The 25,202-nt window shown below is 50.0% G+C and overlaps 1 protein-coding gene across 5 annotated transcripts in view; it reads left to right on the top strand.

Annotated features, from left to right (window-relative positions):
• LOC147623571 (G-protein coupled receptor) overlaps nucleotides 1-25,202 on the top strand; it is a 67,638-nt gene that overhangs the window by 7,644 nt on the left and 34,792 nt on the right. For 3 of the 5 annotated variants that reach the window (XM_086820142.1, XM_086820141.1, XM_086820140.1), the window contains exons 3-6: nucleotides 8,120-8,230; nucleotides 8,537-8,575; nucleotides 8,978-9,031; nucleotides 9,224-9,298. In XM_086820142.1, the coding sequence (XP_086676268.1) occupies nucleotides 8,120-8,230; nucleotides 8,537-8,575; nucleotides 8,978-9,031; nucleotides 9,224-9,298 (279 nt within the window). The remainder of the gene's footprint in view (nucleotides 1-8,119; nucleotides 8,231-8,536; nucleotides 8,576-8,977; nucleotides 9,032-9,223; nucleotides 9,299-25,202) is intronic. The other 2 variants (XM_086820143.1, XM_086820144.1) reach the window with 2 other exon arrangements.

Genomic DNA, 25,202 nt, shown 5'->3' with positions numbered 1-25,202 from the left:
TGCTCCATACACTCTGTCGCCGACTGTACTACTGCTCATGAGGGATATGCATTAGTGGTTACATGCAGTTTGCCTGCTTCTTGTATGTCTATCTGAGCTGGAGATTGGTACTTTGACAGTGGTGCTTCTAAGCACATCACTTCTTGCAGAGATCTCTTTGCCAATTTGCAGGATTCACCTCCAGGTGGCATAGTTATGTGTGCCAATGATGCCTCTTACTCCATTAAAGGCATTGGCAATGTGGAGCTAACATCATGTGATGGGGATAGCTTTACTCTTTGTGACACTTTATATGTACCAGGCATTAAGAAGAATCTCATTTCTGTTTCAGCCCTTGCATTATCTGGGTTTAAGGTTCAGTTTTCTGATCATTGTTGCTCAGTGTATGAGAACAAAGGTTCAGCTTCTCTTATGCTTTCTGGAACATTATGCAGTGGCTTGTATAAGCTTGATATGTATGACAGGAGTACTTATTCTCATGATGCTATGATTGCCTCCACATCTCGTGTGATGAGTGACACCGAGTTATGGCATGCTCAGTTTGGTCACTTGAACTTCCCATCTCTTGTACGCTTGTAGAAGCAAGGTATAGTGCATGAGCTTCCTCCTATGCAGGTTCCCTTCAAGCATGTATGTGAGGGATGCATCCTTGGAAAGATGCACAGGAATTCCTTTCCTAAAGATGGGGCTATGAGGGCTGTCCGACCATTACAGCTTGTTCATAGTGATCTTTGTGGCCCCATGAGGGCTCCATCTTTTGGAGGACACTTGTACTTCATCACGTTCATTGATGACTACACTCGGTTTTGTTGGGTGTATGGTTTAAAAATGAAGTCAGGTGCCTTTGCAGCTTTCGGAGACTTCCCTCCCATGGCTGAAAATGCTTGTGGACACAAGCTTGTCACATTGCGTACAGATCGAGGGGGGGAATATTTGTCAAATGAGTTCACACACAGCTTACATGCAATTACATGGTATTTCTCATCAGTGTACTACCCCCTATACTCCTCAGCAAAATGGAGTTGCAGAGAGACGTAATCGTACACTCATGGAGATGGCACGTTGCATGCTCAAAAGCAAGGATCTGCCCAGTAAGTTTTGGCTTGAGGCGGTTATGTGTGCCAATTATGTGCTTAACCGTTGCCCCATTAAAGCCTTGAAATCTAAGACTGCCTATGAGGCATAGAATGGCAGGATTCCAGTGGTGACTCATATGAGAGTCTTTGGGTGTTTGGCATATATTTATGTGCCAATACAACAAAGACACAAGCTTGATGCAAATGCAATCAAATGCATTTTCATTGGTTATAGTACTGAGAGTAAGGGATACAGACTCTATGTGCCTAATACAGGCAAGATCATTGTGTCAAGAGATGTTATCTTTGACGAATATGCCTCTCAACCACTTGTCTCATGTACCAAACAGCCGTCTATTGGGCCAGAAGATGTCTTTGATACTTTGTTGCCTTTATTCAATTCAAATGTGGACAATGTAGAGCCAGTTTCAGCTCATTTACAGCCACCTATGCCTGCTGAAAACCAGCAAATTCAGCAGCTGAACTTGCCCCAAATTGATCCTGAAATGCCTCTGATTGATCAGGATACCTTGGGTGATGCATTGGCAGAGGAAAATGCAGATACTAGGAAGTCAAAAATTGTTCCTAGATGGCTGGTTTACATTTATGCCAGGGCGTACACGTGCTGCTTCTCGCCACGCATCTTCACATTATGTGGATACAGCTCTTGTTGCCACCGCTTGTAATAATGAGGAACCCATTTCTCATGTTGATGCATTGGAGGATGACCATTGGGTGGCAGCCATGCATTTGGAGTTAGACTCCATTGACAAAAACGATACTTGGGAGTTATGTGACTCGCCCCCGGGCAAGCGTGCTATTGGCACAAAATGGGTTTTCAAACTTAAGCGTAAACCTGATGGTTGAGTTGATCGCCATAAGGCTCGCTTGGTCGCCAAAGGGTATGCCCAACGTGAGGGCATTGACTATGAGGAGACCTTTGCTGCCACTTCACGTATGACTACCATACATACTGTTATTGCATTGGCTGCCCACAAGCAGTGGCATGTACATTAGTTGGATGTTAAAACTGTTTTTTTGAATGGCGATTTGCAAGAGGAAGTTTATGTGTCTTAGCCTCCTAGCTTTGTTCAAAAAGGTGTAGAAAATAAAGTATGCCGTTTACATAAATCATTGTATGGTCTTAAACAGGCCCCTCGTGCTTGGTACCACAAAATTCATACATACTTGACTGCCAAAGGGTTTCAGAATAGTCAGCTGAGAGTACACTCTATGTATGCCACATTGGGAACAATGTTCTTATCCTTATTCTTTATGTGGATGACATGCTCGTCACTGGCCTTGAAGAGGGTGATATTTCAGCTTTTAAAGCTGATTTGCAGCATGCATTTGATGTCACAGACATGGGGCATTTACATTACTATTTGGGCATACAGTTTATACCTTTTGCGGGTGGTATCATGTTATCTCAGTGCAGATATGTTGAGCAGCTCCTTGAACGTATTCACATGACAGATTGTAAACCTGTTTCTACTCCTATGGAATCAGGTCTAAAACTGTCACTTGAGCATGCTGGTGAGCCTTTTGATGTTGCCACCTATCTGTGGGATGCCTTATCTACTTATGCTCTACTCATTTGGACATACAGTATGTTGTTTCCCAGTTGAGCAGATTCATGCGCATTGTCCGAGCACTATGCATTGGCAAGCATGTAAGCGTGTCTTTCGCTATTGCAAACTTTGCCTTGTTTTATGGCAGTTCTTCTACACTATGCTTGCTTGCATTTACAGACAGTGATTGGGCAGGTTGCTATAACACACGAGTGTCAAACTGTTTTCTTTTTGGTGACTCATGCATCTCATGGCTCAGTAAGAAGCAGCCTACAGTGGCCACTTCTAGTTGTGAAGTTGAGTACAGGGCAGCCTTTATAGCTGCTGTGGAATGTGTTTGGCTACGACGCCTTCTTGCCGATCTTGGTGTTGGACAGCAGTTCCCTACCACCATTTACACTGACAGTCAGAGTGCTTTGGCAGTTGCACGAAACCCAGTATTTCATGCCCGCACAAAGCATATTGAGGTTCACTATCACTATGTCAGGGAAAGGCTCCATGCAGGAGAGATTGACTTGGCTTATGTATCTACACATGCCAATATAGCAGATGGGTTTACAAAGCCTCTTTCGAGGGAAAAGTTTGAAGCTTTCCGTGCAGCTTTAAGCTGACAGCCTCTTCCAAGGTAGGCTGCTACACCTTGTCCCCGTTCACACCATTCACTTGGGGGGTTTGTTGGTCATGACCACTCCCGGCTAGTTTAGGTGTGAACACAGCTTACTCACGGGCACTTTTTCCCTGTGAGACTGGACACAGGTTTGTTCCCCGTGTGAACACAGTTGTATGTTGGGCACTTTGCCCTAGGCCTTTTAGTACTCACTTGTACTTTCATTTTCAGATCATTATTGAGTACATCTTTTCCAGCACTCTTGAGCTTCACTCGTTTTCTCTCTCTTTTAGCTGTGTGTATGTGTGTGTTTGTGTGTAGGCTTCTCCCCCCATACCCAACAATAGCATCTCCAATATGATCCCAAAAAAGAATAAAGAAGGCGGGAGAAAGACCATCATCCCCTGGGAATGAACCACTGGAAAGAGCATGCAGTGCGTGAAGGAATTCATCCTTCGAGAAAGGGGCATCCAGGGAAAAACACATAGCATCTGTAATGAGCCTGGGCATACATCTCTTGGAGGAGAGGGCACCTCTGCAGTCAACAAAGACCGATAAAAATCTGAAGCAATACCCCTTACCTTATGAGGCTCAATCTAAACCTCACCCTGTGAATCCTGCAAGTACCTCGCAAAATCCCTGCTATGGGAAGGCGTGTGTGCTGAAAAAACTCTTTGTTGCATCTGCCACCCATCTGAGTCCAAAAAGCCTCGTTCGCATCATGAAACGCGAACTCAGCCCTCCTGTCCATGGCCAACTGCAGCTCTGCTCTAACTGTGGTCAAGAGGTCTGTAATCCAAGACGCATGTGGATGCTTTTCATGTTCCCTCTGAAGAGCAGCAATCCTACGCCTAATAGCTCTCCTTGTCCAGAGTCTTCTTCTTGGACAAGGCAGCACTATGATAATGATGGTTGGTCCTCTCAAGAGCCAGCGCAATATTATGACGAGGATCAAGACCGTCACAAGATCTCCATATCTCTCTGATCTCAAGGGAGATGTCAAAATCTAGATAAAGAGAGTCAGGGATACGGACACGGGGAGAGGCCGAGCGAGTCCCAGGCTCCCTAAGCACAAAATGACGGGGCAATAATCGGATTTGGTGGTGCCAGGCATAATAGCAATGGTGCCTTCTCTGTCCAGGGACCAATCATCCACATAAAATCTGTCCAGACATGCAAAGATGCTCTCATCCCCGTTCTTGCGGTTATGCCAAGAGAAAGATAAGGAGTTTAGCCTTCTCTGGAAGTCATTCTCAGTCCAGCAATCCCTGCCAAAAAAAGAAAGCGTGAACCTCTCCCATGCGGTTCGCTCCAAAGGGTGTAAACCCCCTTCGCGTCCACCCTTCTTGTCAGAAGGTATTTGTAATGGTGTCCCAAAAGGCCACCCTTTCACCTCTCACGTTAGGTGCATAGATGTTCAAGATTCCCAATTTCTGACCCTCATGCATGATCAAGATCCACTGCGCTCTAGCAGGGATGATAACACCGTGCCCAATAACATGAGACATAACAGATGCTACCACTGAAATGCAAGCACCCCCTCTAGTCCCAATAGCCGAGGAACAGAAGGTGTGGCCAGAAAGCATCTTACCAGTTTTGCCACACTGAGATCTATCCAATTTGTGTTCCTGCAACAAAAGTATATCCATAGACCCTCCTGTAACAGTAGGGTGAAGCTTGTCCTTCAGAAGGCGCTTCCTACCACGGGTGGGAAGCCCTCCAAGGCGCAAAGGCTAATATCAGGGCACCATCTTCCCCTCTTATTGCAGCCATTGTCAAAGAATGGAGAAGCATGAGACCATTTTTGCAACAAAGGCTTCCTAGGTCTTTGGATGAGGCTAACCGACAACCTATGATGTGGAATGAGTTCATCAAGGATGAGTCCGGTCGGTCACTTGGTGCATCTCGTTACATGCAGTGGTCAGGATGAGAGAAATGTGCATACACGTCTTGCTTGGAAGACCTTTAAGAGTTCTTCTGGTGGATCAGAGAGCTTCATCCATTCAGCATCTTAGGGCCTCTTGCATACGTATTGATCATATTGATGCAGCTATTCCGCATGAGTGGCTCTCTCGGACCTTTCATGGAGAATATCATCCAAGTTGGCTGGGAGTCTTTTCGAGGATAGGCATACCTTTGCAGGTCATTGCTCTCCCAGGCTAGGATACTACAGATTGCATCATCTAGTCTATCATGCGCCTGGAGGGAGATTGAGGAGACGTAGCATGGAGGGGATCATCCCAGATACTAGGCTTAGTCCAGTGACGATTGTTAGTCGTTCGGGGAAGCATTGGTTCATTGATCCTTCTCCTCAAATAGTGCCTCAAGACTCTTTGTGTTTGTGGCTATATGGTGGCAGTCCTATCAAATATCTTCAATGGGATCTAGGAGAGTGGGGAGTGGATTGATGCCTTCGATCCATTGAAAAGCCTCCCCTTTTTCAGTTTAACGGTCCGGAACGCCAGACTTCTCCCCACTCAACAGATGCATAGGATCCCTACTCTCAGGCCTCATTGGGAGAGTTATGATATCTCTCCAGTGATACAGCGCATATATTGGCATAGGCTTTGGCATTCATACAGAAGGAGCCAGATCTCTCATTTCTTTTGGTTATTTTTACACGGCGAAGAGGACCGCGAGCTTGGCTTTGGAAAAAACAATGTTTCGCCCCGCCGGCCGAGGGAGAATGATTAGCCATGATGCTAATCGAAGAAAAAGGCCGACTTGAACCCGGATGAGGAGCAATCCGAACCAAGGGGAAGAGGCAAGTAAGGAGGCGGAGGAAAGGAAGGGAGGGTGAAAAAGGGAAAAGCAAAAAGGAAAGGGAAGCAAGGGGGAGGGGAAGATGGCTGGACACATAGGCGAAGTTGGGCGGGGGAAGGGCAGCACAACAAGGGCTGCGCAGAGGGATGAGGCGGAGGAAGGAGGGGAGGCAAATCAACGCGAATAGGAGACAACAGCGGGAGGAAGAAGGGCGGGCAGAGGCAGGGGCGAACAACGGTGGAGGAAAGATGGGAGGCGGAGGAAGGATGGGGCGAAACAGGCACAGAGGCGGAGGGGCATAGGCCAAGGTTCGGGGAGCTAAGCGGTCGTCTCGTTGAGAGAGATTGGCTGCCCAGCACACGGTTTTTGTTCGCAAAGGCTAATATCAGGGCACCATCTTCCCCTCTTATTGCAGCCATTGTCAAAGCATGGAGAAGCATGAGACCATTTTTGCAACAAAGGCTTCCTAGGTCTTTGGATGAGGCTGACCGACAACCTATTATGTGGAATGAGTTCATCAAGGATGAGTCCGGTCGGCCACTTGGTGCATCTCGTTACATGCAGTGGTCAGGATGAGAGAAATGTGCATACACATGTCTTGCTTGGAAGACCTTTAAGAGTTCTTCTGGTGGATCAAAGAGCTTCATCCATTCAGCATCTTAGGGCCTCTTGCATACGTATTGATCATATTGATGCAGCTATTCCGCATGAGTGGCTCTCTCGGACCTTTCATGGAGAATATCATCCGAGTTGGCTGGGAGTCTTTTCGAGGATAGGCATACCTCTGCAGGTCATTGCGCTCCCAAGCTAGGATACTACAGATTGCATCATCTAGTCTATCATGCGCCTGGAGGGAGATTGAGGAGACGTAGCATGGAGGGGATCATCCCAGATACTAGGCTTAGTCCAGTGACGATTGTTAGTCGTTCGAGGAAGCATTGGTTCATTGATCCTTCTCCTCAAATAGTGACTCAAGACTCTTTGTGTTTGTGGCTATATGGTGGCAGTCCTATCAAATATCTTCAGTGGGATCCAGGAGAGTGGGGAGTGGATTGATGCCTTCGATCCATTGAAAAGCCTCCCCTTTTTCAGTTTAACGGTCCGGAACGCCAGACTTCTCCCCACTCAACAGATGCATAGGATCCCTACTCTCAGGCCTCATTGGGAGAGTTATGATATCTCTCCAGTGATACAGCGCATATATTGGCATAGGCTTTGGCATTCATACAGAAGGAGCCAGATCTCTCATTTCTTTTGGTTATTTTTACATGGTGGTCTCCCCACCAATCAGAGTGGAGACTGGTTTTCGATGTAGAACCTGCTTGCCCGAGATGTGCGGCAGAGACTGTACAACATTGTTTATAGGGATGCAGCACTGCACAACATATTTGGGGTTCTATAGCCCAACTTATGGGAAAATTGAGTGGCCGCAGCATGCACGTGACTTGGGGGGGGGTAGGTGCTTGGCATTCCCAGTCTGGTCCGCAACTTTTCTACGAGGGTAGTGGTACAAACTCTGCTATTCATTCGTAGAGGTATTGCCCAGCATGGTTTATTGTAGGATGTCCCTCGCTCTAATTATATACCCCCGAGAGACAGAGGATTGACACCAGTTGGGAGATTGTTGCCAGTATTACAGCATGGCAGATCTGGAGAGCTAGATGCATGGAGGCTATTGAGGGTGTCCAGATTTTTGGGTCTCAGTGCATTAGTACTATATGGGGTGCTATCATCCATACTCTCATGGCTACTTGGGCTCATATTCAGGGGTCCTCTCATTCCGCGCAGGCAAAGCGTGTTGTATTTATGTGGGAGTGGGACCATGACATTTTCTTTTCCTCTAGTCCCACAGGTCTCTCGTGGCATCATGATGCTCCTCAGTGGTTGAAATCACCCTACATATTGGGGTGATTCTATTCTATTCCGGCTTATAGCTGTGATTGTTGCATGCCTTTTTTCATACTTAATAGAAGTCCCTTTCTTGAAAAAAAAAAATAAAAGAAAAATAATAAAACTGTTTTTTCTTGCAGCCTAGTGTTATCTTTATCTCTTTTTAGGGAAGCAACTGCATCCCAGTTGGTGCATACTTACACGAATAATAGTTTAATGTGCATGCAGTCTTGGCAATTTTTTCGATACTTCACAAAACGACAACTTCACTACCTTCATCTGAATGCTATGCCCTAGACAGAGAAAATTATCTTTATGATTTTGTATCCTTTAATTGTTACATGGAGTAGAGTTTGTACCACAGGTCTTACATGGCATCTTCTTTTCCTTCAGTATCACAGGTCTTATGATGCTCCTCAGTGGTTGAAATCACCTTACATGTTGGGGTGATTCTATTCTTTTCCGGCTTATAGCTGTGATTGTTGTATGTTTTTCTCATACTTGATAGAAGTCTCTTTCTGAGAAAAAAAAAAAAACTTCATAGTTAAGATAGATAGCGAGTCCAAGGAAATATTTCAAGGAATTTGGGATGAAATCAAGATGCATGTTTTTCTGAAAACTATCAACAGACAGATAAAATCGGAAAGGAGTTGGAACTACAGGGAAAGGTATTATTTTCTCAGCATAAAACTTGTTAGCAATGTGTATATACATAAGTTTCTGAGAGGAATACAACAGTAATCATTAGAATGCTATGCATTCACAATCCACAGACACGTGTGCACACATACATGTGTGCGCACATAGATGCACGCATGCACATGCACAAAACACAAATTGTGGTGCTTACAAAGATATATAAATCGGCTGATCTACATGGTTTGGTGGTTTATGTTCTTGAAACTTACAAGGATACACACACACACATGCACGCATAAACGCATGCACCCATTGTGGTGTTCAGAAAGCTATTTAAATAAGCGGATTTACATGTAATTACACAAGGAGACGTATTTCTACAAGGAGACTTGAGCTAATTTTGTCTAATTGCAACACAATTTTTGATGCAGAGGTCCGATTTTGTTCTTCGGTTCTGTGTAGATGCACAAAATCGTTCACAAAGTGTAAGACTCTTCCATGATGAGAAACTATATATATAAAAACTACACACACACACATAATTTATACACATATATATTATTTTTTGCAAGGAGGTTTGTTTCTTTGATCACACCCTTTTCAATAATACAATATTGTGAAATGAGGCTAGAGCTGTCCAAGGTGAGATGATTTTGAAGGTTGCTTAATTGATTCAGGGCTATATAAATTATGGAAGGTTCTCTCCTCAAAACACTTTTATGCATGGATCTGGTGATGTGGATTTCTTTCAGGTGAGTAAATTTATTTGGCACAGAAATTCTGGTCATAAACTCTGAAATTTTGATAGGAGTGTTTATGTATCGGCAGTTGTTTTTTTTCGTTTTTTCCAGAAAAGAGACTTCTATTAAGTAATATAAAATCATACAAATGCAGATCTCAAACCAAAAGGTAGGGAGATCTCAACCAATGGGGGGCACTATGCTGACATAAAAACCCTGGAGAGGAAGAAACTACCATGGTTCCACTCTCTCATAAATATGTTGCATTTTGTTTGTGCAGCTCTAGAAGATCCCTGTATATGGGCCCAGGTAGCCAAAAGAGTATGACGATGTCACTTCATATATTGCAAATACACTGGGTGTCATAAATATGAATACCCTTGAAGGAGCATCTGGTCTTCCCGATATGGCATGCCATGATACTACAATAATCTCCCAGGTGCTGTCAATACTCAACGGGTCGGAGGTGGTGTGTATCGTAACACTGTACCATTGTAACACCATAATAGTGCCACACCATAACACTATAACAGCTGGTCCCTAGAATGGGGATGCATACATCATCGCCGGAGTCACTAGTGTGTCAAAAAGCCAGCCCTTCATCCTGGGCTTCTAGAAGTGGCACTATCTCTCTAGGAGGGCAAGTGCAGCATATCCCCTAGTCAATCTGTCTTGTGATGCCCGTCTAATGGAGAAGCATCTGCTGTTGTGAAAGTGACCCCCAGGTATACATATGAGTTTGCTATCTCCACCCAGCTGCCCAAGTAGACATACGAGTCCCGGCTGCCTATGTAGACATATGAGTTTGCTACCTCCACCCAGCTGCCCATGTAGGTGATCTCTGTATGTTTCATCACAATAGGGGAAGTATCGAAGACTGTGACTTTGGTCTTCCCAAGGTTAACTAACAAGCCCCTCTGCAAACACAAGTCCTGTAGGGCATCCATGTGCTTCTGTAGTCCCTCTTGTGAATCTGCAATAAGCACCATAACATCAGCATATAAGAGAATAGACACACGTATGCCTGCTAGGGATGCTCCTCCACCTCCCGCTTTGTCAACAAAAGTCTAAGATCTCGTCAATGTATAGCCCAAAGAGGGATAGTGGGCAGCCCTGTTAGTACTAGATATCTCCTCTGAGAGTCCTTCAGGGCATCTCACCCTCCCAACCACTGACTCATATAAAGCAATAATGCCCCAAATCATTTCTGATGGTAACCCAAGGATCTATAGGCACTGTAGTAGGCGATCACGTGGCAACATGTCAAAGGCTTTACAGAAACCCACAAAGCAACAGTGGAGCCATCGGCCATCAGCCTTGGCCTGCTTAGTGAGGCTCCTGAGTGTGAAAATGTGATCCAGGGTGGAGAAGGTCCGCCTGAACCCTGCCTGGCCTTGTGCTCTATGCCCCTCTCTCAGTTGTACCTTGTTTTGGTCTCATGGGCCATTTCGGCCTTTAGGAGACGTTAATATATCTTTCTTTCTTTCTTTCTTTCTCTCTGCCATATCTTGGAGTGGTGTTCACTGGGCCCACATTTTCCATGAGGGGGGCAGCAGAGGCTAGACTGACTAGAGGATATGCAGCACTAGGAGGTCTAGAGAGGGGTACAATTTCAGGAGCCATGCACTAAGCTGTGGCTTTTTGACATGCTGGTCACATCGGCGATGCTATATGGAGTACAAATCTGGGGGCCTAGCCTAGATCATCACAGTCGATCAGGACGCACATACGATGGATGGAGATTGATGGAGAGACCACTTGTGTCCATGATCTCCAGGATGATTCGGGCTAAGGCCTCGGTACCCCATGAGATTATCAGAGCCGAGATGGGAGCACCACCGATCGTAGTCAAGGCTCTTGCCAGATCAGTGTCCTTCATTCATAGCACCTGGGAGCTTACCCGACACCGGTATGCACGACTTGCTTTAGAGTCCTCTCATCAGCTAGCCATGGAGGGAGACACTTCATGTTGGTATGCGCAGATAGCATCCTGGTTTGAGCTCCATGGGTTCAGTTTAGACAGACTTCCACCCTTCCAGTACTCTCTGGAGGCACCCTCTCTCACCTTGACACATTCTGAGATTAGTAGAGTCATCAGATAGGACCTCATTCAGTTGGACACTAGGAGGACATGGGTAGAGCCCTCACAGGAGTTGGGGACGAAGATGGCTTTCTATAGAGACCATCTTCTCCGCACCACTGAGGATGGCTTTATACTTAGACTGAGCTACATGGATACCCATCTATCTCATGGATTGAGGTGTGCCATTGGGCAGATCCTCACCTCTTCACATCAGTTAGAGATAGAGACAGGCAGATTTAGAGGCATACCTCCAGGGGACAGGATTTGTCAGATTTGTTGGATAGAGCCAGAGATGGACAAGCACTACATCTGCGCTGCACAACATATTATGAGATTCATGTGCGCTACCATTGCCTTTTCAGAGAGGGATTTGGACCACTGGCTAGAGTCATGGACTATTGTGATCAGAGATGCTTGGGTTTTTATCTCGTGGAGATCCGCAGGCTCAGAGAGTCCATTATCAGGAGCAGACGCCCGGCTGGCAAGGAGTCCACACAGAGACAGATTACTGACTTCTTTAGAGGGACTACCCGGGAGGACACAAGCTGACAGCCCAGCAGTAGGCACCCCGTGGGACTCTAGTTGAGAGAGCTATCCAGTTGGGCAGATCCAGACGCCCGAGGGTTCGCGGATCCTCACATCGGAGACGGTGCCTACACTGGAGGATTCAGAGCATCATTGCGAGGCATCAGGCTCATCCGACCAGGCATCTCACTATGGCAGATATCCAGGCCATCCGGCAGAGACCCATGCTAGAGCTCCTAGGATGATTACCACTCCAGCCATATACTGTTGTACTCACTGTCACTTTTGTACTCCCCCATATTCATGTATTCATGTATCCATGTACTCATGTACCCCATTTTGACTAGTAGCATTAGCTCCCCACTCTCCCTAGTTGCTGCTTCCGGATGCTTCCTACTACTGATGTATTGTAGGGCTAGTAGATACTTACCTTCAGTGTCTTTCTTTTCTTTTCCAGATAGTGTATCAGATGTCACATGGTTGTAACTTTGGTCTCATAAGTCACTTTGGCCTTTTGAAGACGTTAATATAACATTTCATTTCTGCCAATGAGCTGAGATCTGTCTCCAGCACGGATCCACATAGCTTGGCCAAGGTTTTGCCGATCATGATGGTCCTATAGTTATTGGGCTCCATAGTGTCCGGAGCTCCGTGTATGGGTGAGATGATGTGTGATGACCAACAAGTGTGGGGAAAGCCTTCTGCTAGTGCCCTGTTAAACATGTAAGCCAAGAGGGGTGCATGTGATAGGTGCTCTGATTAGATCCCCTCATGATCCTGGGAGCGGCTGTTTCAGAATTTCCAGATGGCCTTTTCCACCATGGTTGATGTGAAGAATGTGGATGTAGTGGGGCGAGGTTTGGGTGGGTGTGGGAGTGGAGGCTGATTGGGAATATGGTAAAGTCAGTGTGCATAAGTGTGGTAGATGTGAAGATCTGTGATGGGTGTGGGTGGGTGTCGTTCCCTCAACCTATGCCAGCCCTCCTCAAAGTTGCCGCTCAAGAAGAGAGGTACACAATATTGGGTCCCTGGGTCCCACTAACCCTCAGAAGGGCCCCCACCCATAGCTATATTTGCTCATATTGCTGTATGAAATAATGGACTGACCTTGTGGGCTGTTCAACCCTGTATATACTGACCAATAGACTTATAGATGGCTCGAGTCATGGACCCTTGAAGTAGCCTCTGCTGGCTTCTATGATTTGCGTTTCTACAGGCTGTTAGACCGGCGTTTGCTCTTCAGTGCTGGTTTGGGACTGTTTGTTAACCTCTCATGCTTGCATTCATGGCTGAGAACTGCCTTCTAGCCATAGGTATCAACCTTATGTGCAAGAGAATGATGAGATGAGATACTAGGGGCTGGGAACCCCTTATATAGGCTATATGGGGCTGGAAAGAGGCCGACTGGGCCTATAGCTGGTCCTGGCCTGAAAAGTGCCTTTTTGGGTGCTTTTCTTATGGGCGTCTGCGTTTTGGGCCATGGCTCTGCATCCTGATGGAGAGAGTTTGGGATGCAAGCACGGGGTACACCCTTCCGCCTCCCAAGTTCCCTGATGCACAAGACAACTGGGCAGTGATCTGATTTGGCAGTACTTGGCAAGATGGCGATAGGGCCTCCTCTATCTCTATCTAGGCCCCAATCATCCCCATAAAATCTGTCCAACCATGCATCTATCCCTGCCCCTACGGTTATGCCATGAGTAGGATAAAGAGTTAGGCCTCCTCTAGAAATCATCCTCTATCCAACAATCCCTGCCACCATAGAAGGAAAGTATAAATCTCTCCTAGGAGACTCTCTCCAAGGGGTATGTTCTACCCTCACAACCACCCTTTTTGTCCAATGGCTGCTCAACCATGTTGAAGTCTCCTCCAACAATCCAATGATCAGGTAGGGGTAGCAGTTTTGTGATGTTGGAGTCTCCTCCAGCACATCCAGAAGTCCACTTGCAATGGCAAGGTGGAGTTGATCCTTAACAAGGTGCTTCCTACTGCGCATGGCAAATTCCCTAGACCCTGCACATTCCATGAGATAATCCTCATGGCAAAGAGGAGGTTTTGATTCCGGATCTAATCCTCTGATAATGCTGTAGAAGGGGGAAATGCATGTACTTGATAAGAAGAAACCACCTAGGCGTCTGAGCTCCCCCCCCCCTCTGCGTTTTTTTTTGGGGCTGCCCCTCCTCTTTCGCCCTTTACACCTGCCACCCTGCCCTGCCCACCTCCCCTCTCCCTTTCGCGTCTCTTGTTCCTCCTGCCCCGTCTTCCCTCTCCTTCACCCCCTTGCCTGCCCCCCACCCCCCCCCCTTCCCGGCCCTTCCATCCTCTTTGTCAGTTTTCAGCCTTTCTTCCTTTTTCCCTTCCCGTGTAGGTTGAGTTATTAGTTTCTTCGGGGTTTTACACTCATTTCGGCAAGTTTCGGCCTATTCTTTTTTTTTTTTTCAAAAAGAGACTTCTATTAAGTATGAGAAAAACATACAACAATCACAGGTATAAGCCGGAAGAGAATAGAATCACCCCAATATGTAAGGTGATTTCAACCACTGAGGAGCATCATGATGCCATGCAAGATCGATGGTACTAGTGTAAAAGAAGATGCCATGGTCCCATTCCCGCATAAATATCACACGCTTTGCCTGCGCAGAACGAGAGGGCCCCTGAATGCGAGCCCCAGTAGCCATAAGAGTGTGGATGATATCACCGCATATAGTACTAATGCACTGAGACCCAAAAATCTGGACACCCTCAATAGCCTCCATGCATCTAGCTCTCCACATCTGCCATGCTCTAATACTGGCAATAATCTCCCAACTGGTGTCAATCCTCTGTCTAGGGGGTGTATAATCAAAGTGAGGAACATCCTGCAATAAACCATGCTGGGTAATACCTCTACGAATGAAAAAAATAGAATCTGTACCACTGCCCTCATAAAAAAGTTGCGGACCGGACTGGGAGAGCCAAGCAACTGTCCCCCAAGTCACATGCATGGCTCGGCCACTCAATTTGCCCATAAGTTGGGCTACAGGACCCCAAATCTGCTGTGCAATGCTGCACCCCCATAGACAATGTTGTACGGACTCAGAATCTGCCGCACATCTAGGACAGGAAGGTGCTACACCGAAAACTGATCTCCACTGATTAGTGGGGAGACCACCATGTAAGAATAACCAAAAGAAATGAGAGATCTGGCTCCTTCTGTATGAGTGCCAGAGTCTATGCCAATATCTGCGCTGTATCACTGGAGAAATATCATAGCTCTCCCAATGAGGCCTGAGAGTAGGGATCCTATGCATCTGTCGAGTGAGGAGAAGCCTGGCATTCCGAACAGTGAAACTGAAAAAAGGAAGGCTTTTCAAAGGATCGAAGGCATCAATCCACTCCCACTCTCCTGGATCCCACTAAAGATATCTGATAGGACTACCACCATATAGCCACAAACACCAAGAGCCATGAGTCACTATCTGAGGAGAAGGGTCAATGAACCAGTGCTTCCCCGAGCGACCAACAATCCTCACTGGACTAAGCCTAGTGTTTGGTATGATCTCCTCCATACTACATCTCCTCAATCTCCCACCAGGCATGATAGAATACATGAGGAAATCTGTATCCTCCTGGCCTGGCAGAGCAATGACCTGCAGAGGTATGCCTGACCTCGAAAAAACTCCCAGCCAACTCGGATGATAGTCTCCGTGAAAGGTCCCTGAAAGCCACTCATGCGGAATAGCTGCTTCAATCTGATCAATACGAATGCGAGAGCCCCTAAGATGCTGAGTGGATGCAACTCTCCGATCCTCCGGAAGACTCTTAAAAGTCTTCCAAGCAAGAACTGTGTATGCGCATCTCTCCCATCCTGACCATTGCATATAACGAGATGCACCAAGTGGCCGACCAGCCTCATCCCTAATGAACTCATCCACATAATAGGTTGTCGGTCAGCCTCGTCCAAAGACCTAGGAAGCCTTTGTCGCAAAAAATATCTTATGCTTCTCCATGCTCTGACAATGGCTGCAATAAGAGGGGAAGCTGGTGCCCTAATATCAGCCTCTGTGAACAAAAAACATGTGTTGGGCATAACAGTCTAAGGGCTGCTCGCAAGCCTTACGCCCATGGACATCCCGTAGGACCCACGACTGGTGGTACAACATGAGCATATGAAAGCACTCAATGCATCCAAAAAATACATCCACTAAGTACTTTCCACATATGTCCCTCTTGATGCTTTACCCACTCTGTTTATGGCCATCCCACAAAAGCCACCCCCAGGGGTGCATCCATGAACATAATAAAGTACTTGATGTATCATACCAGCATACATGCCTCACATGACACAATCCAAAGTATTCCCAATGTATTCTCAAGGGTACCAAGATCCAATGGCACCAAAATACAATAATACCTCGAAAAGTGTATGCATACATAGTCTTCGCCCCTCCCCCTGCTCGAGCTGCCGCCTGCTTGCACCCCCCCTCCCCGCCCTCATGACTTAGCCCCTCCCTGCCTACTCGCACCCCCCCCTCCGCGCCCCTGTGTTTCTCGCGCCTCCCGCCCTCCCTTTTTTCGCCCGTCGCCCCCTGCCCGCCTGCCCCAGTCTCATTCGTGCCCCCCGCTCCCCCCCTTCCTCCGCGTCCCGCCCCCCCTGCGTGCCCCCGCCCTCCCCCCCCCTTGCACGCTTTCCCCGCCCCCCCTTTCGTTCCCCGCTGCCCCCTTTTTTTTCTTTTTTTCTTTTTTTCGGCCTCTGCCTTCCGCCCATCCCCCTTTGGTTTTTTTTTCGCCCCCCTCTGTCTTCCGTCCCTTCCCCTCTATCTTCCACCCCCCCCCCTTTTGTTTTTTTCGCTTTTCTCTCTCTTCCCCTCCCCGCTCCGTTTTTTCGTGCAGCTTGGCTCTTGCAGGACCCCCCGTTTATCGCTTCACCCTCGACTCAGCTTCAGACTCTGATGGAGGCTCCTCCCGCCCCACCTCAGAGGGACTCTTCCGCAGCCCCCTCGCCTGCCATTGAGGATACCCCCATCAGGCTTTCTCTTTTGCCAGAAGAGGAAGCAAGCCTTGCCGCAGAGGTGGAACGTCTCCAGGCACATTCCACCATCTGCCGTATAGTTGGCACCCGCCCTAGCAGAGGGGAGATCCGGGGTCTTCTCCAAGCCCGCCTTCTTGCAGATGTGGGCAAGATCCTGGACGTTCAGTTATTACTGGGCAGCGGACACTACCAGTTTGAGTTCGAGTAAGCCCAAAGCGTGGCCCAGGTCCTAGCCATGAGTCCCCTTGACATCAGGGGCACTCGGGCCTTCTTCAGACCTTGGCAGCATGGTTTCGACCCAACAGCGGCAGCGGAGCAGGGAGAGCGCCTATTCCATGTTACAGTTTGCTTTCCTAGACTTCGGCGCGAGTACCTTCCGCTCCTTTCTAGGATAGGATCATTGGTGGGCTCGGTGCTTGAGACTGGCCCAAAAGCAGCTTCAGTGGTGGCTAGAGCAGCTGGCCTGCCTTCGGTCAGAGTTTTGGTTCCTGACATCTCCTCCCTTCCGAAGGTCATTCAGTTACCTAGGATAGGGGGGGATGGATCGATCAGAGAGTGGAGTTTTCAGGGCTCCCGAACCAATGTTTTATATGCAGGTAGGTCGGCCACCTAGCCAAGGCCTGCCCTCGCAGGAGACCCCGACCTTCACCGCAGCAGCAGACCCCCGATGGCCCGCCCACACGGCTCGACAGGCAGCCTCGTGGACACCTGCTCAGCCCACAGAGACCTCGGATTGGCAGCCTGGACAGGGGCGCTGTAGAGGGAGACAGCCATAGCAGCATGCCCAGAGACCGACGCAGTAGCAGTCACAGCCTCAGCATCACTGGGTTCCAGTGAGGAACAACTTTGCTCCCCTCCAGGAGGAGACCCTAGCGCAGACTGAGGATCAGGAGATGCTAGCACCCCCCCCTTCGCCCTCACCCCCCCTCCCCGGTCCCCCCCTCCCGCCTCGCTTCCGCCTTCGCCTCCTCCCGTTCCCGCTCCCGCTTTTTCAGCGGCTCCTTCCCCACCCCCTTCTCCCCCCCCTCCTCTCCCTCTGCTCGCCTCAGCTCCCCGGGAGGCACTGGCAGTACCTTGGCGCTCAATCACCTGCAGTCCAGCACTGAGCACCGACCTTGCTCGAGCACCGCAGAGGAGACCTACCATGCCGATTCGTGCTTCATGGATATCCTCTATCTGCAGTCGGCTGAGTAGTCTCGACACTAGACAGCGCTCGGAGGCTTTCGACGACTACTGCACACGCCTTTTTGGAGCGGAGGGCCCCCCTTAGAGTTCATGTGGTGATACCTCCGGCTCGAGGGGAGGAGGCACTTGATTCAACGGTGGCCTTCTCCTTCCCTCTTTGCGGCACTAGCGATCGGGAGTGGACTCTAGATCTCGCTCTTAGTATTTTGAAGACTCAGGCAGTTGAGTTTTCTCACCATGTGAGCGATTTGGAGATGACAGATGTGATAGGCCGACTCTGGGAGTTGGCACATTTCTTTGATACCGGGAGTGTGGATGCCTCCGGGACTCGACATTTGGTGGTTCGCATAGTGACAGACCTAGCACGAGACCCTGGCTATGTATGCATACATGAGGTTTCTCTCTCCGAGCGGGAGGTAGTCGCTATGGGACACAGCCATGGCGCCTGAACCGAGACTCTTGCAGCACACCGGGTGGGCAGATTCGTAGCCGCTCGGATGGGGATTACTCTCCATCCAAGCCGCTTGCGAAGCCCCGCCGTATGGCTGAGACAGCCTCCACCTTAGCAGGTCATCCATGAGGATCATCTCATGGAATGTACAGGGCCTTGGCGGCGCACACTATGTACGTTATCGTGGTTGCTTGAGGCAGGAGCTTCAGAGATGCCTAGTTGGGGGCAGTATTGATATTCTGATGATGCAGGAGTACCATTTGAGTGAGAGCAGGATTCCGAAATATGGGTCGGTGATGCCTGGTAGATGGGACACATTTTGGTCTGCAGGTTTTGGCCCCTTGGGTGGGCAGGGAGGAGTATGTATGGTCATTGTGGATGTATGGCGGCAGGCCATTGTGGATCGCAGGGTCATTGTGCCTGGTAGAGCACAGTATGTTATTCTGAGGATGCACGATGAGCACTTTGGTGTGCTCAATGTCTATGCGCCCAACCATCCTAGTGATAGAGCAGAGTTCTGGACCCTTGTTACAGATGCATTGCCCGAGGCCGCACATTGGTGTGTTGGGGGAGACTTCAACATGCTTGAGGACCCCGCCGATAGGGTGGGAGGCAGTCATGTTACAGTGCATGGCATGGAGCTTGCAGCTTGGGAGCGATTTTGTATGACACTGCGGATCACTGATGCATGGCAGCATGAGGCTTTCTCTCGTTCTTAGCAGAGTCTTAGTTTTTCTCGGTCGGATCGCCGGCAGGGAGGGACTAATCTATCACGGATTGATCGCTTCTATGTGGGCGACAGGTTCAGGGAGCGTGGTGGCTCCGTTGGCATTCTCGTTGGCACCTCTTTTTCAGACCATGCGCCAGTTATTTTGACACTGGAGGAGAGGACACGGGAGACCAGCTTGCAGTTGAGGATCCTAGAGAGGATACTTACAGATCCCAGTCTTTGTGAGGACATTGAGAGGATATGGCATGATAGCCAGAGCTCTGACCTGGATGCAGCAGGCGAGTGTGCCCAGGGACTCATCGAGCTCAGCTCTTTTCTGCACGCTATAGCCTTGACATGGCTGGGAGAGACTCGAGAGTGGGAGCATCGCTTGAGACGTAGCCTTGCTTCGCTTCAACGTCTTCAGAAGCAGCTGCTTACATGTGAGTGGGTGGCTTCCCAGCTGAGCCAGCCACGCCAGAAGGTTAGAGAGGCAGAGGAGCAGAGACATGAGTTCTACTATCATCGCCAGGCCTCTCAGTGGACGCAGCTTGGTGATAGAGTGACTAGGGAGTTTTTTGAGATCACCGGACCCCACCATGCTCGAGCAGGAGTACGCCAGCTCAGGAGGCAGGACGGATCGTTAGCCACTGAGCCTGGGGAGATTAGAGCCATTGCCACTGAGTTCTATAGAGACCTGCTTTCAGCGGAGCCAGCCACACGGAGGCACGTGATGCTTGCAAACAGACTGTGTGGGCCCATGTGCAGAGGAGGGTCACTGATCGTATGCGCACAGTTTTGGGTGAGCCCCTTTCAGAGGATGAGCTTGTTGAGGCTTTGAGAGTCCTTCCGCGTCATAGTTGCCCTAGGGAGGACGGATTGACACCTGCCTTCTTTATGCGCTATTGGGACCTTTTGGGGCTAGTCCTCCGCAGGGGCTTTCAGTATGTTTTGGACACTGGGGTGATGCCACAGAGCTTTTCAGAGGGCTTGATCTTTCTTATCCCCAAGGGGGAGGGAGTGTCAGATGATATTCGGCAGTGGAGGCCTATTACGATCCTCAATACTGTCTACAAGGTCCTAGCAAAGGCCTTGAGTTTGAGGATCCAGCCCTTCCTTGGGGAGTTGATTCATGCTACCTAGATAGGATTCGTCAAGGAGCGTTGTATCCTTGATAACATTTTCACCTTTTGGGAGGCGACGGTCCGAGCTAGATTTCTCGGTGAGGACTTGGTCGTGATGCTTCTCGATTTTGAGAAGGCATACGATAGAGTCGATTGGGGCTTCCTAGAGGGCACTATGCATCGCCTGGGTTTTGAGCCAGACTGGATTCGAGGAGTGGCGGCTCTATACTCCACAGCTCGTAGCCAGGTGTTGATGGCAGGAGGACGGGGGCCGAGTTTTGAGTTGACCAGATCAGTCCGTCAGGGATGCCCTCTTGCCCCGTTCCTTTTTCTCTTCTTTGCACAGGCTATGAGCATGTATCTGACAGCAGAGGAGGTTGGTTTGAGAGGACTCCAGCTTCCAGTCCGGGGTGAGGACCTGCTCGATTCTGAGTTTGCTCATGACACGGGATTGTTTCTGCATGGCCAGGAGGCCAATCTGCAGAGGGCAGAGCAGTCGCTACAAGTTTTTGGTGTGGCTTCGGGAGCATTGATCAATTGGCGCAAGACAGTGGCTTTTTGGATCAGTAGCGCTCCCGCTCCGTCATGGAGCCCAGACCCGGGTTTTAGATGGATTCCTCCTGGCACAACAGTGCGGTATCTGGGATGCCAGATTGGACTCGATTTGTCACCTGAGCAGCAGATCACCCCGCTTCTTCTGAGCATTCGGAAGAAGCTTTTATATTGGAGTACAGCTCAGCTATCCTTGGCTGGGAGGGTGGTGGTGACAAATCAGGTGCTTTTAGCGACTATGTGGTACATCACGTCTTGCTGGATCTTCTCGAGCTCTTGCATCAGCCAGGTAGTACAGAGGCTGATCAGGAACTTTCTTTGGTCTAGGCGGGATGGTCAGCCGGCCCGGGCTAAGGTTGCTTGGGCAGTTATCACTCTTCCACTGGCCCAGGGGGGCTTGGGCATTATAGATCCAGCTGATCAGAGTAGAGCCTTGTTGGGGAAGCTTATTGTTCGGGGGCTGCTTCCAGGCGCTGAGCCTTGGAAGGAGCTTCTTTTTCAGCGGGCTGCAGGCTAGAGCTCCCCCACCAACAGGGGGCACTTGGGCACCAGAGATACGGTGGATCTTCATAGAGATGAGGAGGACAAGCCTCAGTAGAGGATGGGAGGACAGATTTGCCTTGAGCATCCTGCGAGCTTGGGAGCTGCTGCTGAGACCGGGGCTTTCTCAGAGACCTCCCACTTGTGATGAGGAGCGGGCCAGACAGCGGCTCATCTGGAACCCCGCGATACGCACAGAGCATGGTCATATGCTGGGTTCTCGGCCTTGTCTAGCCTGGGGACCATTGGCGGCAGGCCCAGCACGCAGTTTTGGAGATTGGCAGGCCTTTTGCAGTCTCCTAGAGGAGATCCAGGCAGAGAGGCCGAGTCACTTCAGAGGGGGGCTGATTATGAGGGATGACATTCAGGAGGCACTCACTGAGGAGTGGTTCACGCCTTTCGAGCCAGCGGCCCTACGGTGGATGGGAGCCTTTACACAGTTGGAGATCCTGATTGCTGTCAGAGCTTGCACTGAGGATGGTAGATGCCTCTACTATGAGATACAGGATGAGCAGCGCAGACTTCAGAGAGTGGAGGCGGAGTCGCCTTTGGTTGCAGAGTGCATCTTTCAGAGGATACGGGTAGTGGCTACCGCTTCTCGGAAGTGGCATATTGATCCAGACCCTGCAGATGTGGACTCTGATTGGCGCATATGGGCATATGCTGCGTGCCCCTTGGCCCGGCTCCCAGTGGGACCCTGGCGAGTACGAGTGGCATGATCCTTATGCGTCCCCCGAGGCCACAGCGATCACCTTTTTCCAGTACATTGTTCGGCTGGGGAGGCATATTTTGACTGCGAGGAGGATGGTCTCTCCAGCTGCATCGGAGCATTGGCGGCTACAAGGACTCTCACAAGAGTTCCTGGAGGATTTTTGGACCAGCAGGCTCTGGGCTAGCCGACAGGCACGTAGGATCTCGACTTTCCAGTGGGGCTGGTTGCCCATAGGGGCTCTGCAGTTGGCACCTGGCTTGTCTACAGTGGCCTTCCGTCGGCCTGCGTCCGATGTGGCCACCCACTGGAGACACAGAGACATTGCCTATGGGACTGTCCACAGGCGTAGCAGATTTGGCTGAGGATGTTGCGCATTTTGGCCCCCCTCTCTCCAGAGGACATGTATACGTGGGGAGCCGCTTCTTGGTCGACTTCGTCAGGGCCTGCTCCGGGATACGAGATGGAGTAGGAGAGCCAGGCCATCAGATTCATTAGGGGCCAGCCTCGCCTTGTTCCTTCACCGGATTTCTCGTCCGCCCCGGGGCTGGACACAGGAGAGGGATTTACGATGGGAGCTCCTTAGCAGCCTCACCATATGGTTCACCTGGAGAGCCCGTTGTTTCAGGGCCTTTGAGGGGAGACTGGAGCCACCAGCAGAGATTGTTCGGAGTATCTCGTAGGAGTTGATTCACACCCTGCGAGGACAGAATGACCGCATCCGGGGCGACTCGGATCGAGCGATCTTGCGGCGCTAGGCCTTCCACACCATTTGGCGCAGCGGCCCCTTCTATACTCCACGCGGGCACCCCCCGATGGCACTACAGGCCACCTGTTTGGATTTCCCCCCCTCCTATTGTATGATATAGCCTCTCAGTTATTTGTACTTGTATTTGTACTTTTTTGCACCTAGGGAGAGTCTGCCTAGCTGCCTTGATTGCATCTCTGCTCTGCCTTCTTATGAGCAAGAGAGGGGTTTTGTAGCCCAGTGGGCGTTTTTTATAACTAATGAAAGGATCTTTTCTCGGGAAAAAAAAAAGTGTATGCATACATGCACAAATAGAGTTCGATCCATATATCTATGAACCAAACCAACTCTAGGACTGCTCGCAAGAGTTATGCCCTCCATAGAGTCTCTAAGTGTTAGCTCAGGTTGTTGCAGACATTGAGCTCAGCTCAACCAAACCATGCCATTCCAAAGCAAACCAACTCCACAAATAGCATCATCTCAATATCCAATTGACCGATCCTGTGGTCAAGAACAGCGAGAACCATATGACAAAGATCAATGTCCCAATCTTCCTCAGTCATACATTAGTTCCAAAGACAAAAACCATCTCTGTTAACCATAGATGTAGACAGAGTTATCCATAGTAGCAGTTATAGTTCATGGTGCGGCCAACTGTGAACCATACCCAACTTTATCATCTCATGTGACTAGTACACAATATCTTAGAAGTCCCATAAGCAGATGTACTGTTAGCCATCAGCATCTTCGGGTGAATACAAACCTAGCGACTCCTAGATGACAACTGAGCCTATTTGTAACAAGGGACGGAGGTGCTACACCCCTCTTGAGCATTAGGCAATGCTACAAACCTATGCTGTGCTGAACCTGAATGAGCCGTAACAAGCGTCGGCTCCAACTCAAAGGCATCAAGATAAAGCTGCAATACCTGAGGTGAATCTGCTAAGTCACCCTCCTCCAGTGTAGCCCGCTGCCCCCTGCGCCTCCCCCTTCGCAGTCGCCGCCGCCTCCTCCCCCTCCTCCTTCACCCGCCTGTCCCCGCAGCCCTTCCTCCCCTCCGCCTTCATCCCGCCTGCCCCCCTCTGCCCCCCGCCTGAGCCAGACCCTTCCGCCCCCGGCCTTCCTCTTCCGCGCCGCCCTCCACTTCCCCCCCCTTTTCTCGCCTTCTCTGCGCAGCCCCCCCCTCGCCATCTTTCTTCCTCCGCCTCTCTCCCTCCCCCCCGCCCGCCTTTTTCCACCTCCTTTCCCCCCCCTCCTTGCGTTGTCGGCTTCTCCGCCCCCCGTCCCTGCCTCTCCCTTTCTCCCTGCCTCAGCCCCCCCCATCCCCCCCCCCCTTTTTTTGTTTTTTTCGGCGTCTTCAGCGGAGTGGCGTGGTCTTTCTTGGGTTCGTCTCGTCGATTCAGCCAGTACCTGGTCTTTTTCCCCTAGGAGGACTCCATGGCAGCCTCTCCGTCAGCCCCGACCGATACAGGTCTTCGACTAGACTTCTCAGATGCAGAGCAGCAGCTTCTCGCGTCCTCCGTTTCTTCTTTGGAGGCCTCCTCCTTGGTTTGCAAGGTGGTGGGTAGCCGCCCAATGCGGAGAGAGTTACGCGACCTACTTCAGGGTAGCCTCATCGGCGAGACTGCCAGAATCGTCAGCGTGGATTTTTTAGGCCGCGGCTACTACCAGGTGGAGTTCGAGTCCCCACCAGCAGCTCAGAGGGTGCTGGCTCGGAGCCCCATTGCCCTACGCTCCTCTCGGGCGTTCTTGGCGCGATGGACACACGGTTTCGACCCATCGTCTGATCCACTGGCAGGCGCGACTGGATTCCCCATCACCGTCTGCTTTCCAGGTCTCCGAAGGGAGTACTTGCCCCTCCTGCCGGCCATAGGCAAGGCTTTCGGGCAGGTGGTGGAGGTGCCACAGACCGCGGCTTCAGTGGTTGCTCGGGCAGCAGGACTCCCGGCCATTCGTGTTGTTGTTTCGTCACCGGAGTCCCTCCCGAAGACGATCCTCCTCCCTTGTCTTTCTGGAGGACATCTGATTCAGCGCGTGGAGTATTCGGGCCTCCCCGGTCAGTGCTTCATATGTCGGGAGATGGGCCATCTCGCACGCTCCTGTCCCCGCAAGGGGGCTAATCCTTCACGCTTTGCTGCCTCTGGACCCCCTGCGGGAGACCCGAGAGGTGGCCATCCACCTCCGAGACCGGACATCTCTGGCTCGTCACAGCAGGCGCCACCATCGGACGAGCAGGCTCCGGCGGAGGACGCCGCACAGACTCAGGAGGCTGGAGGCTG

Source organism: Cibotium barometz, chromosome 26 (genome assembly GCF_041138505.1).
Source record: "Cibotium barometz isolate CiBa-2024 chromosome 26, ASM4113850v1, whole genome shotgun sequence".
In the NCBI taxonomy this organism is placed as follows: Eukaryota; Viridiplantae; Streptophyta; class Polypodiopsida; order Cyatheales; family Cibotiaceae; genus Cibotium; species Cibotium barometz.
The sequence above is the reverse complement of the archived record's forward strand: the minus strand, read 5'-3'. Positions and strand labels throughout refer to the sequence as shown.